Source organism: Herpailurus yagouaroundi, unplaced genomic scaffold (genome assembly GCF_014898765.1).
Source record: "Herpailurus yagouaroundi ecotype Mexico unplaced genomic scaffold, PumYag 163, whole genome shotgun sequence".
In the NCBI taxonomy this organism is placed as follows: domain Eukaryota; kingdom Metazoa; phylum Chordata; class Mammalia; order Carnivora; family Felidae; genus Herpailurus; species Herpailurus yagouaroundi.
Genome location: NW_024412404.1, coordinates 56,327,443 through 56,346,473, shown reverse-complemented (window position 1 = coordinate 56,346,473; position 19,031 = coordinate 56,327,443). Strand labels below are relative to the sequence as shown.

At 41.1% G+C, this 19,031-nt stretch overlaps 1 protein-coding gene across 5 annotated transcripts in view; it reads right to left on the bottom strand.

Moving 5' to 3' along the window:
• The window catches only part of INPP5F (inositol polyphosphate-5-phosphatase F), a 90,812-nt gene that overhangs the window by 59,100 nt on the left and 12,681 nt on the right, over positions 1-19,031 (bottom strand). For all 5 annotated transcript variants that reach the window (XM_040486620.1, XM_040486622.1, XM_040486617.1 and 2 more), the window contains one exon: positions 9,275-9,355. In XM_040486620.1, coding sequence (XP_040342554.1) covers positions 9,275-9,355 — 81 coding nt within the window. The remainder of the gene's footprint in view (positions 1-9,274; positions 9,356-19,031) is intronic.

The following is a 19,031-nucleotide window of genomic DNA, read 5'->3' as shown; positions in this document are numbered from 1 at the left end:
ATAGAAACGGATCACTATACATCTCTGAATACATTTTAGGGAGCATTGTACATCGAGTAAGTGAAATTGCAAGTAACACTACCACTATACCAGCACTGTTACTTTCAATCAGGTACCTAGCAGCTAAGAGTACATGACATTGGCCTTCTAATTCTCTTACCAACTCAAAAGCCAATTATTAATTTGTTTATCTTCCATACATAGTAGTTACTCAATGTTTCCTGACTGGCTGCTCTGTTGACTAGTAAAGGTCCCTCAAGTCTGGGTTTATAGAAAATTGACAATGACTCACAAAGAGAGCATCTAGGGCAAGAGGCACTTTTAATAGGCACCATTTCAAAAATACCAAATGGTGGAATCAGAAACATATTCAGGTCAGCTTATGATGCTTAGGATGAATTTAGGTCCCTGATAATGACCTGCCATAAAATGAAATAATCTCTGACACTGTATAAAAATATAAAATCTTTTGTGTCTGTAATAGTTTTAGAAAACTAGAAAAGCCAAACTTATAAAGTGTCATTGGGCAAAATGAATTTATATATAAAAGTACATTTTCAACATAACTATAGCTTACCTTCCTTAAAGTGCAAAGATGTATTCTCCTATGTTTATTAAAAACTTTAATGTATTACATATTTTCCTAACTATTAGGTATAACAAGTACATGAAGTATAACTGGGATTTCTACTCATGATGCAGGTTTACCAACAGGAAGATAAATTACTGGTTGAGAGGGGGCACAAGCATGCCTCAAGGCTGGAGGCAACTGGCCCCTCCAAGAGGGGACCCCAAGCCCACAGGCTATAACAAACTTATGACCAACTCAATTCAATCAGTAACTTTCATTTTCTGCTCTGGATGGCTGATACTGGCCCACATCTACGTAAATGACAACTTACTGTATTTAACAAGAATCTCTTTTCTTAAACAATTAGGCCTGACAATAATTTGATTATCATCACTTCAGAATGTTCAATAAGATAAAAAGTTCAAAAAGAATTAAAGGGGGAGGGGCGCCTGGGTGGCGCAGTCGGTTAAGCGTCCGACTTCAGCCAGGTCACGATCTCACGGTCCTGGAGTTTGAGCCCCGCGTCGGGCTCTGGGCTGATGGCTCAGAGCCTGGAGCCTGTTTCCGATTCTGTGTCTCCCTCTCTCTCTGCCCCTCCCCCGTTCATGCTCTGTCTCTCTCTGTCCCAAAAATAAATAAACGTTGGAAAAAAAAAATTTTTTTTAAATAAAAAAAAGAATTAAAGGGGGAAATAAATATAGAAAGAACCTTTATAGGTGGTCCATACAGTCACTCTTAACAATCCTTTCCTTCTGCCAAAGCTAAAAATTTTAATATCACTGCCATATGAATCACTGAGAGAGACTGGAGTTTAAGAACAAATGGCTGGGCACCTGGCTGGCTCAATCGGTTAAATGTCGGACTTCAGCTCAAGTCACGATCTAGTGGGTGGTGAGTTCAAGCCCCATGTCGGGCTCTGTACTGACAGCTCAGGGCCTGGAGCCAGCTTCAGATTCTGTGACTCTCTCTCTGCCCCTTCCCTATTCATGCTCTCTTAAAAAATAAACAAATGTTAAAAAAAAAAAAAAAAAAGAACAAATGGCTTATAACTAGAAAATGGAATGGAAGGGGCACCTGGGTGGCTCAGTCATTAAGCATCTGACCCTTGATTTCAGCTCAGGTCACGATTCATAGGATTAAGCCCCCTATCAGGCTCTGTGTGGACAGTGTGGAGCCACTTGGGATTGTCTCTCTCCCTCTCTGCCCCTACTTCACTCTCTCTCTTGCTCTGTCAAAAGAAATAAACAAACTTAAAAAAAGAAAGAAAATGGAATGGTAGTGGAATAGCATAAGAGGCAAGCTGGCCCATCTCCTAAGAATCTCCCTGCCCGAAGATATGAAAATCTGATTAGAAATGCGCTCGGAAACAAGAAGCTTGCTTATCTGACAACCACTGGGAAAGCTCAAAACTGTGGGTCACATTTGTGTGTCCAATTTGTCCTGCCAGGGTGGTGGAACCATCTGCACCAAGGAGACTGGAGCTCAGATCAGGGACAAGGGAGGTGATGGAAAATTCTGAAGTGTAAAGTGATGGAAGAGACTGAAGGGAGCAAAGAGAGGAAGTAAGGGCCATTCAACACCCATGTACCTTGGGAGAGAGTAAAAGGAAGAGGAGAAAAGCAGAAAAGAGTGAGAAGATGCCAGAGAAAGGAACCTCCTGCCACGTAGCTGCCTGCTTCCCAGACCCAAAACCATTCACAGAATAGGTAGGTCCCCTACAATTAAAGAATCTTTTAAGGGTTAACCAGGAACCTAGTCACCACTGAAAATTTTACCCCCAAGATAATAATTCTGAGACCCTCATGAATAACAACGTGAATATAAGATGACTACGTTTGAATTACATTTTAAGTCATTCCTACTTTGGTAGAAATATTAGGTCACAAATAATACTTCCTTAGAATGCTTCCTTCAAAGCAACTTGAAAAAGTACATGAAAAAAAAAATCATCAAAACTTACCTCAAAAGAGGTATTTATTTTTTTAATTAATATAAAATCAGGGGGCGCCTGGGTGGCTCAGCCGGTTAAGAATCTGACTTCGGCTCAGGTCGCGATCTCGAGGTTTGTGAGTTCAGGGCCCACATCAGGCTCTGTGCTGACAGCTCAGAGCCTGGAGCCTGCTGCGGATTTTGCGTCTCCTCCTCTCTGCCCCTCCTCCACTCATGCTCAGTCCCCTTCCCTCCCTCCCTCCCTCCCTCTCAAAAATAAACATTAAAAATTTTTAAAAAGATAAAATAAGAATAACAACAGTGTACATCACAAGTTACCTTCCAAAATGGCTTCACTGAGATATAATTTACATACCATAAAATTCCCCCATTGTAAATATACAACTCAATGATTTTAATAAATGTATGGAGTTGTAAAACCATTATCCCAATCTTCACACGTTTTTAAAAATGTGAGTTGTCAGTAGACAATAAAACAATCTACTTTTCTCACAATGCAAATGGATGCCGACAATCACATGGGTATTAAACATAAGAAGCAATATCTAAAAGGCCTGCCCCAAGAACCAGGCCTCCAGTGGAGGCCGAGAGTACCACAAGGCTCTGCCAGACTTCTCTTTCTTCCCTCCAGGGCCCTTGACGGCTGGGGTTTTCCAATGGCTTTTCAGGAAAATACTGAGGCAAGGCTAGTGACACTCCACTCATTCATCTCTAAAGTAGGTTGAAGATTTCATGTCATCAGTGTCCTAGCCAAGTCTCTGCGGCAGACTAAAATCACACTTTTTAAACCACATGCATAATACATTTTACCATTTTAATGATGGAGACATCTTCCCCACGTCAACAGTAGAGAAGGAACAGATGGCCAGCACAATCTGAATGAACGAGAGCTACCGCGGTGAACCGTGTCTCTGGCTGTTCAATACTACGACTAGTAATTCACTTAATTACTAAACCAAGAGCCTCTATGGCCACTTCAATCAAGATTCCTTACAGTTTTCACGCTATTCCTGAAAATCTCATGGAATATATATTTTTCTTTCTATATTCAGACACTTCTTACCCTAACTGAGCTTATCTTATCTTCAAAATAGATTTTTTTTTTCCAAAATAGATTTTGATTTAAAGAGCTTTTGTGATCCATTTAAAGCCTCCAGCCTCATGCAACCTCTTCATGGAGATCTCCGCGAAGGTACGACTATCTCCCCGGCATCGCACAGAAAACAGGAAACATCAATCATGTGGAAAGATCAATCATGCATCTTTTTTGCACAGCTGCTGACTCTGCCAAGAGCCATCTATCTCTTCTCGCTCTCTGCCCTTACCCTAGCCTTTTCCAGATTACCTCGCTCATTTCTCAGGCCTTGCTTCGGACATCGAGTCCCCAGGGCTGCCTTCCATCCGGGACCCGCACGCACCAGGCAGGCCCCTCTGCCACGTGCTTCACCACATCCCACACTCTTCTCCAGAAGCTGAAGTCTAATGAGCACACAGTGTGACTGGGTAATTAATGTCTAGCTCCTGGATCCAATCCTAGACTCCTAGAAGCTTCGAGTTTTGTTCACCCTGTGATCCGCAGCACTGAGTGCAGACCATGACATGCAGTAGGCGCCCCATAATTATTCATTACAGTAGTATTTGCTGTGTATTTATGAGTGGCCCTGCTATAGGCCAGCACGGGAGGACACAGCAATGAGCACAAGAGAAACAGCTCCTGTCTTCCTGGAGCTTATCCTAGGAGATGGGGTGAGAGAGGGCCATGAGAAAAAAGGAACACAAAAAATTAATGTGTAATTACAAGTGTGATAAGAGTATCATTCTTATGTCCCCCTAGACCCTACAATGGATTAAAAAAAAAAAAAGTGTTGATATTTCATGGTGCTTTTCCTCACCTATTTACCATGTTACATGTCCCTATTTTCTGCTCCTCAAATCGGTAAACCCCACTGATCAAACCAAAGTCAGACACATTCAAGTTGTCAGAGATAGCCTACATTACACCCTCGCTTGAACGTGGAACTGCTTGCAAACGTGTGGGGAAGAGGCCTTCCTCATATTGTGACCCTATTTCAGAGACAGGGTCTTAAGGAGGTAATTACATTAAAATGAGGTCATTAAGGTGGGTCCTAATCCAGTGTGATTGGTGCCCTTGTAAGAGGAAATTTGGACACAGATACACACAGAGAAAGGCCAGTGTGAAGACAATGTGAAGACAATGTGAAGACACGGGGAGAAGACAGCCATCTACAAGCCAAGGACAAAGACCTCAGAAGAAACCACTCGCCAACACCTTGACCTCAGGACTTCTGGCCTTCAGAATCGGGAGAAAATACATTTCTGTTCTTTAAGCCTCCCAGTCTATGGGACTTTGCTATGGCAGCCCTCACAAACTAATACTGTTCCTAAGTCACACCTGCTGACACTCCACAGAGCTCAGAGCTCAGTGACAGTCAGGAACAGTGGCATGGCTCACCCACGCCGCTGTTAAGACTGTCAATGACATCTGTTCAAATAAACTTATGTTCCCATCACACTAGACAAGAACAAAAATTCGTGCCTTGAAATGCAGAGAATAAGTAGGAGGGAAACAGGAGTGAAAAAGAGTTTAAGTACAGACATGTTATCCCCCCCCCCGGCCCCATCCTCTACCCCCAGAAGGGAAGATGCTCCCAGGGGAACATGCATCTCAAATCATTACATTAGATCCGGTACATCCAGCGAACGAACCTCCAACCGGCTGAGCTGATGGTGTGGCCAGAGCAAGAGCTTTAGGGGGCCCTAAGGAGGCCTGGGGATGAGGCATCACAGGGCAGAGAATGCAGGGAGGGAAGAAGGCAGGGAGGGAAGAAGGCAGGGAGGGAAGAAGGGTGGGGAACTGGGGGGGGGGGGGGAGTGACACACTGGGGTGTGGCTGCAGTTAGCTCTTGTGGGTGGTGGGTGAGGGAAGAAAGAGCAGCAGGGGGCCCAGAAAAGATGTTCCTTTGCTTCCTCCCCACTCCCCCTCTTAAAAGAGCCAAACCTCAAAAGGGATGTGATGAGAGGGAGGGAAAAAAAAGTACAGAGATTACTTTCCCTGCCTTTCTGACATTTTCTTTCTCCACCTCCCCCTTTTCCAAAATCCTGGAGAACAGGTATCCCCAGTGCTTACCAACCACTTGTTCTGAGTCCAAAGGCAAGCGGTGCAAGGAGGAAAAGAGCATATAAACAGAGGCTGACCACAGGAGATGCCCATGTTCACCACCTCCAAAATGCCCACACTTTCACTGCATCACAAACTCATCGACCAACAACGTCTATCTGTTCATTGCTTGTATGAGACAACTTTGCATCGTCTGCCCAGTCCAAGGCCTCCTACTCTGATCAAAGAAGTAAACCTCTGGAGCGTAGTTGAACTTTGAGAACCAGGGGAGGCCCATGGCCCAGACAGCACCAATAGGAATCTCTTTTTAGGGGTCTGAACTAGACTCCCTACTCAATCCCTGATGGCTATAGGCAATCTCCGGGGGTTGTAGGGAACAGGAGCCGTTGTTGGGCTTGAGGGCTGAGGGTATCATTTATGAGCAGAAATTTTGTCCTACGTACACAGAAACAGAAAGCCACAAGAAGAGAAAAATAAAGGAGATACATAGGAAAGCGGTGCTCAGAGACCCCCTGCCCCAAAATGTAATCTCAGATCCTGTAAAACATCCACTTCTTGGTTTTGGTCCCTGGGGTTTCTAATAAAGCTTCGTTTTCTGGATGCTGATAGGTTTATTTTTGCAACCAAAAGAAGCTTAATAAAATAGTGATAATTTATTAAGTACCTCCAGGTATATTACCTCATTTAGACTCACAATACTGGGGGGGGGGGGGGAGTAGAAAGGAGGGCAGTTATTTTTAATCTTGTTTTACAGGTTACAAAGCAGAGGCTCATGGGCATGGTGGCCACAGTGAATCAGCCTCCTGGGATACAAGCTTTGTAAAGTCTCCTCCAATGTTGGCTCTGGACTTGGCTATGGGACTTACTTTGGCCAATGGGATATTAGCAAGCTCGATAAACCTTCTCATACTGACACTTGTCTTCTTGGCACTCAGCCACCACCTTGGAAAAATGTCCAGGTATCCAAGAGAGAGAGAGGACCTAAGGGAGGCCTTGTGTGTAAGAGAGGATTTACACGGGCAGAGATGCCCCTGGAATGAAAACAGATACCGCAGGCAAAATCCTGGGTGGACACGGTCACATGAATTGACACCAGATGACAGAAGAGAAAGGGCAGAAGAGCTGCTTGGTCAATCCATAGTATCATGTGATATTTTATGTTGTTGTTTTAAGGCATTAAATCCCAGGGTCTTAGCAATAGGTAAACAAAACAGATGTTAAGTAACCCCCTCTATTTCTCAAAGCTAAGAAATAAAGCTTGCATCCAGATCTCCTGATTTCAGCGATTTATTCACTGCTGTAGGATGTGACTGAAACTGAAGAAAAATAACTCAAAAGTTTCATAAGCTTCATTTAAACAATAGAAAATGAGTTTTAGCTCAGAACACTCAGCTATGAAATTATCCTGTCAGCATATAAATGAATTAAAAATATATTTATGTAAATGTGGACAGGTAGGAGAATGTTACTAAAATACTTAGCATGGTTATACAATGTCTAAATGCTTTTCTCCTTGTACCACAGAATTATAAAACTACCAAAGACAGAATATCCAACAATGCTTTTTTTTTAATGTTTATTTATTTTTGAGAGAGAGAGAGAGAGAAAGAGAGAGAGAGAATGGGGGAGGGGCAGAAAGAGAGGGAGATACAGAATCCAAAACAGGCTCCAGGCTCTGACCTGTCAGCACAGAGCTTGATGCGGGGCTCAAACTCACGAACCATGAGATCATGACCTGGGCCGAAGTTGGACACTTAACTGACTGAGCCACCCAGGTGCCCCGTGGTACTATTTCTAACAGCAAAAATAACCCCCTAAACAATTACCCAATGACAGTAAAAAGGACAAATTTAGGATATATTCATACAATAGTGAAAATAAAAAACTAAAGCTTCATATATCAACATGGATAAATCTCAAAAACATCAAATTAAGTCAGGGAAAAAAAGAAGTAAAAAAACCCACAAACAGCTTAATAGTAAAGTCCCCAAATACAAACCTTAGCAACTTACTACTTAGGGATACATATGTAATAAAAGCAGTAATGAAAATCAAGGGAATAATAAACACAAAATTAAAAATAGTAGGTGCTCTATGAGCACCTGGGTGGCTCAGTAGATTAAGCGTCCAACTCTTAACCTCAGCTCAGGGCTTGATCTCAGCTCCACGCTGGGTGTAGAGCCCACTTAAAAATAAAATAATAGGTGCTCTTGAAGGGAAGGAAGCAGGATACACTTGGAGAAAGGCACAGTGAGGGATCCAAAGACCTTGGTCATGTTTCATTTCTCAATTTGGGTGGCAGATATATGTATGTTTTACAACCTATACTGTACGTCTATAATAAATAGATTTTTGTATCTATGATACATTTCATAATAAAAAATTTATTTAAGACTTTATTTTATTGTTTTAAGTGACCTCTACAGCCAACGTGGGGCTCAAACTCATGACTCCAAGTCACATCCTCTACCAACTGAGCCAGCCAGGTGTCCTGATAAAAACAAATTTTAAAAAACAACCAAAGAATCTAACAAAGGAAAATTAGATGGTCTCTAGTAATAGGTGCTTTACAACACAGAGAAAGCAACCTAGCTCCCAAATGCAGAACAATTTTATTTTATTTTTTAAAGATTCTATTTTTAAGTAATCTCTACATCCAAGGAAGGGCTTGAACCCACAACCCTGAGATCAAGAGTCACACACTCTACCCACTGAGCCAACCAGGTGCCCCACAACAATTTTATTTTAGAAGAGTAAAAAAGGGCATACTACAGAGGTAGCTAGGCTCCCAATTACACAGTAATTATGGTAAAGCTGCCTATAGTTTTTAACTCATTAAAACTGATGCCAAAGGAAAAATAGATATTTAAATATAGTACTTAAAATATTTCAGTTAGTCCTTTTCAGGACTTTTTGGAACCTGCCTATAAAACATCTCTTTTCTCATCAACAAAATTCCCTCTGAACCCCAGATACAAGTGTCTGTCTTTGAAGCAAGGCCCTGGTGAATAACCTAGACCTTTCATCAGTTTGCCCTGGAAAGGGCCACACTGCATGCTAAGAGAACCATGCCCTTCCTTAGCCAGAGTTGATTGCATCCGGGATGGACAGCTGACCAAAGTAGGCCAGTCATGGCCTGCCACGTGCCTATCTGTGCAGTCTTAGTCCTATCACCCTCTCCCTTGAAATCAGTGCAGTTTGTGTAGTTTTGTCAGAGCACCTACCACAATTATCAGACAATTTCATATTTATTTCAGTGATTACTGACCAATACCTGTCTTCCCAAACTGTAAGCTCCACAACAAGGGTGAAAACAGGTCAGTTTTTTCTCACTGTTGCGTTCTACCAACTAGCATAATTCCTGACACATAGTAGGTATTCAATTTTTTTTTTTCTTTAAGAGGAAGAAAGGGTTGTAAAATTATCCCTCCTCCTCCCTCAAGCTTTATTTTTATTTCATGAAACTTACATGGAACTTTATCTACTTTGGGCAGACCTAAAATTAACGCAAAGGAATCAAAGCCATAACAGAATCCACATTCATCCTCAAAGAAGAAAATATCATAGGATGCCACGTTAAATTTGACAAATTTAAGGACTTGATAGAAACATACCTGAATGAAGCTGAATTTTCCCAATAACACCTTCTACCAATCCCAAACAAATGGGATTCCAGGCAAGAAGTAGATCAGTAGCTAAAATAAAATAAGAAGCAACCATGAGAAAATATTCATCAGAAAACATATTAAAACAATAGCAGCCTATTCTAAATGATCAACATCCCCAAAGGGCAGTTATGAACATCCAGAATTGTAAAGCAATTTGTGAAAAAGCATTAACTCCGAGGTCTGAATTAAGGTTTCTGACATCAGGACGTGATGGGGAGAGAAATGACAAGCCGAAATTCTACTCTGATGGGAGGCAGTACTTTGGCGCCCTGCAGTGGAGGAAAGAGGCTGGTACATTGCAAGAGGGCAAGTTAGAGGAGTTCTCTAACCATCCTGTGGCCCATAGCTAGTCCCAGATTCAAAGACAAGGCCTGAGAAACAGCCACAGAGATGTCGACTTGCTGGATCACACACTGGAAAATATGTTTTCCCAAAGAAGCTTACACCAAGCAAAGAAATCCAGAAAGCCAGTGCTCTTTTATGTGACTTCTCTGGCAAAGGCAGTAAGAACCACTGCCATTTCCTGAGTGTCTACCATGTGCCAGGCATCCCAATCAGGGGTCCTTAGAACAGAACAGAATGCTTTGGTGACTCTTCTCAATTCTCCCAAGAATGGCACATAACTGATATTATTCTCCACGACCAGACAAGAAGCTAATTCATTACACACAGTGGATGTGTGAGAACGTCAGGGCTTAATTCTCTTGTGAGAGAAACCCAGGTTGCAAAAGTCTGTTAAATACACGGAGATAAATGTAGCTCTAATGGTAACTCAATAGCTGGAAAAAATTACCAAGAATGAAAACAATATTTGTCTTAGCAGGAAATTTAAATTACATTTTAATTATTACCATTTAAATTTTATTTTAGTGAAATTTATAATCAATCTATAACTCAGGGTAATTACAGACTCACTAGTTCATAGTCTCCAAATTCATTTGAGTTTTGACTACTGTATCTTAAATGTCTTTGTTGTTAATGATCTACTCAGTGGGAGGCATATGAAGTTGACTCCTCTTTGGGCAGAAATGCAGTTCAAACCAGACCTGCATGACTCATGGTCTGTGCTCTTAACCATCCTGCTACAGAACCTATACATGGAACTAACCAATAAGAAGATATTTACATTTTAAGTAATATGCATTCTTACTATAAAAGTAATACTGTACAAAATTGGGAAAAAGTATTTTATCACTCCCATTCCACCAGCCAGATAACTTATTTTGCTATGTTTAGGGTCATAGTTTGTGTGCATACCAAATCACAAGACTGCAAATATAGCAGTATATGCAAATTGTTTTTCTTATAACATGAGTATTGTCTCATGTCTTTAAAACACTCTTCAGGGCACCTGGGTGGCTCAGTGAGTTAAGTGTCTGACTCTTGATTTCAGCTCAGGTCATGATCTCACAGTTTGTGAGATCGAGCCCCATGTTGGGCACTATGCTGACAGTGCAGAGCCTGCTTGGGATTCTGTCTCTCCCTCTCTCTCTGCCCCTCCCCCACTTGTGCTTTCTCTCTCTCACTCTCAAAATAGATAAACTTAAGAAAAAAAAAACAAACTCTTCAAAACTATAACGTCATAGCTATGTAATTTTCCACCACAGGAAGCACTTCTTCACTCTTGGGCATTTAAGTGATTTCTAGTTTGTCCCTATTATTAAAATATACTGTAATAAATTATGAACATTATGCAAATACTGTATTGCCTCCCTAATTAACAGCTTTAGGGCAGATTCCTAGGAATGAAATTCGTAGGTGAAAACAAAAAAAATTTAAATATTCAATTCAAATATTCAAATATTACCAAATTGCTTTCTACAAAGGTTATATACCAAGTTAAGATTTCTGCCAGAAACATATAAAAATTCTTGTTTTAAAACACGCTTGTGGCCATTCAGAATTTCTTTTTTAAATTGTTCTCATTTGCTGGCATCCATTGCCTAAATGATGTTTATTTTCTTTTCATTGCTGATAAAATTAAACTTCTAACTATAAAACTGGCTTATGTTTCTTCTATGATTTTGCTATTCATATTTTCTAACACTTTTTTTTTATATTCCTTATTGATTTGAGTCCCTTTTATATTAAAGACATCAACTCTGACATATTTACAAATGTTTTCAGTTCTTAATTTTTATACACAACCTTTTTTCATTATCTTTACACCTAAAAAGCTGTTCTTTACCCAGTATTAAATATTTATTAATTTTATCTTTGTTAATTTTTAAAAGCTTAACTCTACTGGAATTCATGCTGGTGTGTAGACTAAAAATACCCTGATTTCTTTTCAAAGATTGTGCCAGAATCTCTATCAGGCAGTCCAAGTCTCAACATCTGCCAACACAGATGCTCCTCTAAGCAAAGAGCTCCAATCACCCATAACCCTTCACCTTGACCTCAAATGAACAGACCACAATTTTGTGACTCTATCTTTTGGGACCAAATGAGCTATAGCAATAAGAAAGAGGAAACAGGGGCGCCTGGGTGGCGCAGTCGGTTGAGCGTCCGACTTCAGCCAGGTCACCATCTTGCGGTCCGGGAGTTCGAGCCCCGCGTCGGGCTCTGGGCTGATGGCTCAGAGCCTGGAGCCTGTTTCCGATTCTTTGTCTCCCTCTCTCTCTGCCCCTCCCCCGTTCATACTCTGTCTCTCTCTGTCACAAAAATAAATAAACGTTGGAAAAAAAAAAAAAAAAAGAAAGAAAGAGGAAACAAAGTTAGAGGTGAACCAGTCACGAACAGTCACATAGAAGAAGCGGAACTTGAAGCATAAGTAAAGCAGCAAAAAATAAATAAATAAATAACGCAGAGGAAAGTGCAAAGTTTGTTCTGGAATGTGTCCCTTCACTGGAGAAATGCTTATCAAGTACCTGCCAGGGACCAGGCACTGTACCAGGCTATGTAGGTAGATATTAAAATAAAGGAACAAGCTGTCTAGAACAGAAGACCAATGGCGTGGTGAAGATGTGGATTGATAAGACTGGAAAAAGTAAAGTGAGGCCAATTGTGGCGAGATGTGAATAAAAAACTAATGAGTGTGTGCTTCCTGGAGACCAGGGCAGGCAGGTAATGGCATAAATAAAACAAGACTGCAGCCAGGGATTAGCTGACAGTATTGACAGGAGGTGGAGACTGAGAGCAGGGAAAGAAACAACTAGATGATTGTTGCAAGGGTCTTAGCCGGACGGGACCTGGAGCTACATAGCTTGAGGGTGGGGTGGACAGTGAGGACTGCACAGGAGGTTAACAGAAAACACCTCGAAAAAAGCCAGAGAAGGATGGGAAAATAGTAAGTAAAAAAAGACATTGAAACAGCTCTTCTGAGTGGGAGAAGAAGGAGAGGGGGCAGGGCAGAAAGGACAGGGTACACAACGGCTGAAAGAAAAGGTCGGTGAGAACCTCCTAATTCAATACCCTTTTCCATCTTTGGCATTTTGAACCACAAGAACACATTAGCCATTCAAGAAAATTTTAACTTAAAAAAAAAAAAAACTGGAAAAACTATAAGGATGACCAAATTTTGTGCTCTAATGACTGAAAATAGTCACAGATAATCTTTGAGATCCAGAGAGAGCCAGTTAAACCCGTTAAGACTGAGTTTCTTGGGAATGCAAGCTGGTGCAGCCACTCTGGAAAACAGCATGGAGGTTCCTCAAAAAACTAAAAATAGAACTACCCTATGACCCAGCAGTTGCACTACTAGGCATTTATTCACGGGATACAGGCGTGCTGTTTCAAAGGGACATGTGCACCCCAAGTTTATAGCAGCACTATCAACAATAGCCAAAGTATGGAAAGAACCCAAATGTCCATCGATGGATGAATGGATAAAGAAGATGTGGTATATATATACAATGGGGTATTACTCAGCAATCAAAAAGAATGAAATCTTGCCATTTGCAACTATGTAGATGGAACTGGAGGGTATTCTGCTAAGTGAAATTAGTCAGAGAAGGACAAAAATCATATGACTTCACTCCAATGAGGACTTTAAGAAACAAAACAGATGAACATAAGGGAAGGGAAACAAAAAGAATATAAAAACAGGGAGGGGGACAAAACAGAAGAGACTGAAATATGGAGAACAAACTGAGGGTTACTGGAGGGGTGGTGGGAGGGGGGATGGGCTAAATGGGTAAGGGGCACTAAGGAATCTACTCCTGAAATCACTGTTGCACAATATGCTAATTAACTTGTATGTAAATTTTTAAAAATAAAAAAATAAAATTAAAAAAAAACAACACTGAGTTCCTAATGTAATAATCAAGGAGAAATAAGAACCAGAGGAGATATTCAAGGAGGAAAAGAAAACAGAAGATGATGAAATCAAAAGTATAGGTGTAAAAGTTGCCCTTGGAAAGGAAGGTCACTACCTTTCTCTAAGTCTGGGAGAAGGTGAAAAGCTAAATATAGCAATGGAGAAGCAGCAAATGAATTGATCAGATGGCCTTGACTCAGTAAAAGCAGGAGTCAAAGTCATCTTCGCTTTAGCAGGGGGGAGGGAAGTTCGGAGGGAGATGGAGAGGGGCACCAGAGGCTTGGCTTGGCGAAGGGAATCCAGAAAGTCAATTTTTAAATGTTTTATGTGTGCATGAAACTCAGTGTTTTCAAGAAAAAAAGGTGTCAATCCATTAGTGGGTCATGAAATCAATTTTGTATATAATGAGATCAACATTAACATCAATGAAACTGAACAGAACAGAAAATAGGGAAATTGTACCAGGTAAAGAGAAACATTTCATGAAACTTTTGTTTCTGGAACACACATATAAGTATGTGCTCACTAGGTCATAATTTAAAAAGTGTTCCTTATTATGGATCTCAAACATTTGAGCATACTATTTAACCTTAGGGTGAGGATTCATTATATCAACTTTGTTGATTATTTTGCCCAACTCGTGTATGTACTAATATTTTTGATTGCTTCACCAAAAAGTTTTTGAGAGAGGGCTTATTTTTATAACCTTATACTTTGTGTATATTTTTCCATTTTTCCCTTAGTTTTTTTTTTTCACATTTTGAGACTGTGTTGTCAGGCAGATACACATTCAGGATTATTACACCTTCCCTGGTGAACTGCTGTTTATCAGGATGTAATAACGGCCTTTATTTTAAATGTTTATTATTTTTGAGAGAGTGAGTGCATGCACACACAAGCAGGGGAAGGCAGAGTAGGGGGAGACAGAGGATCTGAAGCGAGCTCTGCACTGACAGCAGAGAGCCTGATGGAGGGCTCAAACTCACGAACCATGAAATCATGACCTGAGCTGAAGTCGGACACTCAATTGACTGAGCCACCCAGGCACCCACCTGCCTTTATTTTAAATGTTGCCCTCTGCCCTAAAATCTGGTTTGTCTAACATTAATATTATGAAAGAAATTACAGCAGGTATTAGAAAAGCATAAATATGAACATCAATAATCCGAACGTATCGCTTCCACTCCTCCAGCCTTAGGGACAAAGTCCAAATTCCTCAGAAAGGGCTGCAGGGGCTGGTCTGGCTGGTGTCCACCCTCCTCTTGCCCCCTCCCTACCCCCCAGCACCCTGGCCTTCCCGCAACCACCCAGAAGCGTGTGCAGGCTGGGTCTGGAATGCTGCTCCACACCCACTTCTGCCTGCTTTTCATTCCAGACTTAGAACAAGAGTCACTGGTGTTCCCTGACACAATGCCCACTCCACCCACCCAGGAGAACTGATTAGGCACTCTTTTGTGGCCTCCTGAACCCTGTGCTTATTTCTATCATGGCACCTTATTTTGGTCTAATGCATCTGATTACTGACTTCCCTATCTCCCTGACTGAACACGAAGCTCACGGAGACCTAGTCTCATCTAGCTTTATGTCCCCAATACATGGTACACAGCAGGTTCCAAAATGCTGAATGGACAAATGAAGGAAGATACAGCGTGGAATAGAGAGGCAAGTTGAGGTCAGGTAACTTACACTGAATCACACAGTGATTCACTACTTAAAGTGGCAAAGTTAAAGTCACTTGGTCTATTTCAGATAAAGATATCAGGGCTGACTGTACCAAATACAACACAGACTTGTCAAAATCAGAATACCATTTCCCACTTAGTGCAGGGCTCTTTTTTAATGTACCTCTAACACCGTAAGGTTCCCTACAAGACGTTCTTGAGTGTAATACCCTCATTTTACATTGGAACAGGCCTTTCAGCTCACCAACATCATTCCAGCTGCACAAGTCAGAACCTGGGAGTCATCCAAAATGTTTTCCTTCCACCCCAAGTCCTATCGATTTACTCCTCAATATCTAATGAATGTTTCACTTCTCTCCAACCCCACTGCCATGATCCTTGTCCAGGCCAAGACCTCCCCCATCTAGATCATTAAAAACGCTCTCATCAGCGGTGCATCTGACAGGCTGCTTCACACATAACAAGCATGCAAATATTTACTGAATGTGGTGAGGACTCTAGATAGTTTGGTACTGTGGGGCAGAGAGCTTTAAGTTGGGGGTGGACAACAGAGAGTAAATGCAGGGGTCATTCCATCCAGATGGGGCAGATTTGCATTGGAGATTGAATGTTAGGACCAGCATGGAGAGGATGGACATGAGAGGATGGGCCTACAGCCAGAGATCCAGGTGACAGGACAGGGCCAGGTGCACAAGAGCAGCCTGGGCAGACACCGGAACCAGGAGATGAGACAGAGTCCAGAGATGCGGGCACAATGAGGGTAACGCCTGTGCTCTGTGCCCCAGGGGAAGAGTCTCAGCTCCACAGCTGTCTCTGAACCCCTCTCAGCAATAACTCCTCTGCTGTCAATGGAAATCCCATCCAACTTGTAGGTATTTGATAAGGATCAAATGAGAGAGAATCATGAGAAAGCGTCCAACACAACGTCTGGCACATCAACATTCAATAACTTTAAGCTCGAGTTGGGAAATGTAAGTGTTTAAAATTCCAGGTTCCTACCACTCAAATAGTTCCATAGATTATTTCAAGGTCTACATATGGTTTGTTGTTTTTTTTTTTTTTTTTAAAGAGGAAAGGCAAAAAAAAAAAAAAAAAAAAAAAACTTCAAAGTTTTTACTTATTAAATCTTATGGTAGGACCAGAATTCCCAAAAGCCTTCTCAGAGTAATGAACGTTTTATGAGAATATAGCAATGCCTAGATATGCCCCCAGAATCCCGTTTCCTCAGAACATGAAACACGCAGCTCACAACTGGGTGTCCAGCCTCAGTCCCAGCAACCCAGTTTGGGTCCAAATGGCAAATTGAGCACCAGGGCCAACTTCCTCCCTTCCCTAAATCCTCTACACAGGACAGAGGGAGAATCTACAAGAGGTAAAAACCTAAAAAAGGGGTAAAAACATGCTTGGGAAAAAGACATGAATATTGGTACACTTTCCTTACGTATGTGAAAATAAGTACTGGGTCCTAAGTCATAAAAAACCACAGAAAAATATAAATAGAATGTATTGTATAACTTTTCATCAGCAACAGAAAGACACCTGACAAAAATTCAAGCTATCCAATGGAAGATAGGAAAAAGTGGGAGGAAAAAGAAAAAACAAAACAAAACCACATGTACGTAATGGGAAACATAAAAAGGTAGAAATAACTCCTAATAATAATTATAATAATCTATATAATAATTGTATATATATTATATAATATAATCTATATATAGTATATATATTATATAATATATAATCTATATATATTGTATATAGATTATATAATATATATAATCTATATAATAATTGTATATATATAATTAAATAACTTATTATAATAAATGTATAGGTTATTTTTTAAATTTTATTCATTTTTGAGAAAGAGCACGAGTGGGAGAGGGGCAGACAGCGAGAGAGGCACAGACTCCAAAGTAGGCTCCAGGCTCCAAGCTGTCAGCACAGTGCTCAACGTGGGACTCGAACCTACAAACTGTGAGATCATGACCTGAGCAGAAGTCAGACGCTTAACCGACTGAGCCACTCAGGTGAAAATGTATCATTTCAACTAACCAATTAAAGGGCCAATTGTTAAGTTTCAACTTACCAGTTTATTAATTCTATGCCTATTTGCCACTGGTAGCAGGCACTCCTTTAATAGTTATTGAACCAAATGAATAAATAAGTAAAAGCAAGCATGAAAGATTGAAGTGGAAAATGGATTTCTCCTACCAACTTTATCTTCAATGTTATTTCAGTATTATCTTCAGTGACATTTAAAAAGACTAACATTTGTTTTTTACTATATTTAGTTAGTTAGTTAGTTTTGAGAGGAGGCGGGGAGGGGCAGAGAGAGGAGAGAGAGAGAATCCCAAGCAGGCTCCATGCTCAGCTCAGGAGCTCAATTTCACGACCTGAGCCAAAATCAAGAGTTGAATGCTTAACCGACTAAGCTGCCCAGGCACCCCTGTTTATACTGTTTTTAAAGGAAGTCCCCAGGAGCGCCTGGGTGGCTCAGTCGGTTGGGCGGCCGACTTCGGCTCAGGTCACGATCTCGCGGTCCGTGAGTTCGAGCCCCGCGTCGGGCTCTGTGCTGACAGCTCAGAGCCTGGAGCCTGTTTCGGATTCTGTGTCTCCCTCTCTCTGACCCTCCCCTGTTCATGCTCTGTCTCTCTCTGTCTCAAAAATAAATAAACGTTAAAAAAAAATAATAATTAAAAAAAAAAATAAAGGAAGTCCCCAAAAGACCAGCATTTTGCAATAGGCACTCTTAATACTAAAAGCATTTCTTTTTCAATAAATATAATAATGCAGGTGTGATTTCTCACAATGGAGACTCGCCTGAAAATTCGAGGAAACTTTAAGCTAACTTAAAATGGCTTCCCTTGCCAACGTACAGATGAGACAAAACAACAGAGGAAGGCCTAAAGAGGCAATGTACCTGGCACAAGAGGGTAGCTCAGTAGGTCTTTAAAACTGCTGGGACTCTGCCGCCTGGTAGGGTACCTTGCACACAGTTCACTTCAAAATGTGTGTGTGTTTAACCTGTCACTCTTCACTAAGGAAATAAAAGTTGGCATTAGCAGAAGTCTACTTGTACAGAGGACACATGTAGATGACATTAATCTAAGCATATGTAGCAACTACACTCGGCAATGGACATCCTATCACCAATATGAATGGCTACTCTGGAGGCAGAAGGCAATGGTATGGCAGAGAATATGACCAATGGGCCTCTACCATCCTTCCACAAAGAACAGCCATGTAACTGATGTGCTCCAACAGACTGCTTTCTTTTTTTTTTTTTTTTTTTTTAATTTTTATTTATTTTTGGGACAGAGAGAGACAGAGCATGAACAGGGGAGGGGCAGAGAGAGGGAGAGACACAGAATCGAAAGCAGGCTCCAGGCTCTGAGACATCAGCCCAGGGCCCGACGCGGGGCTCAAACTCACGGACCGCAAGATCATGACCTGGCTGAAGTCGGACGCTTAACCGACTGCGCCACCCAGGCGCCCCCAACAGACTGCTTTCTAATCGCTCCTTCGAAAGGGATGGTCCAGTGTCATACAAATTTGAAAGAGAAACATTTGAAATTTGCAAATAGGTTCTAAAATTTAGGAATTTCAAAGTTAGCTAGTAGAGTTGCTTACAAATTGCAAAAGTATAGCACTTTTGAAATAACACCAAATTTAATGTAGTGGAATAATTAAAGTAACATACACCCAAAGGTATTTGGGTATTTTGTCATAGCTCAATTGTTTGACCCATTAGGTCAACATT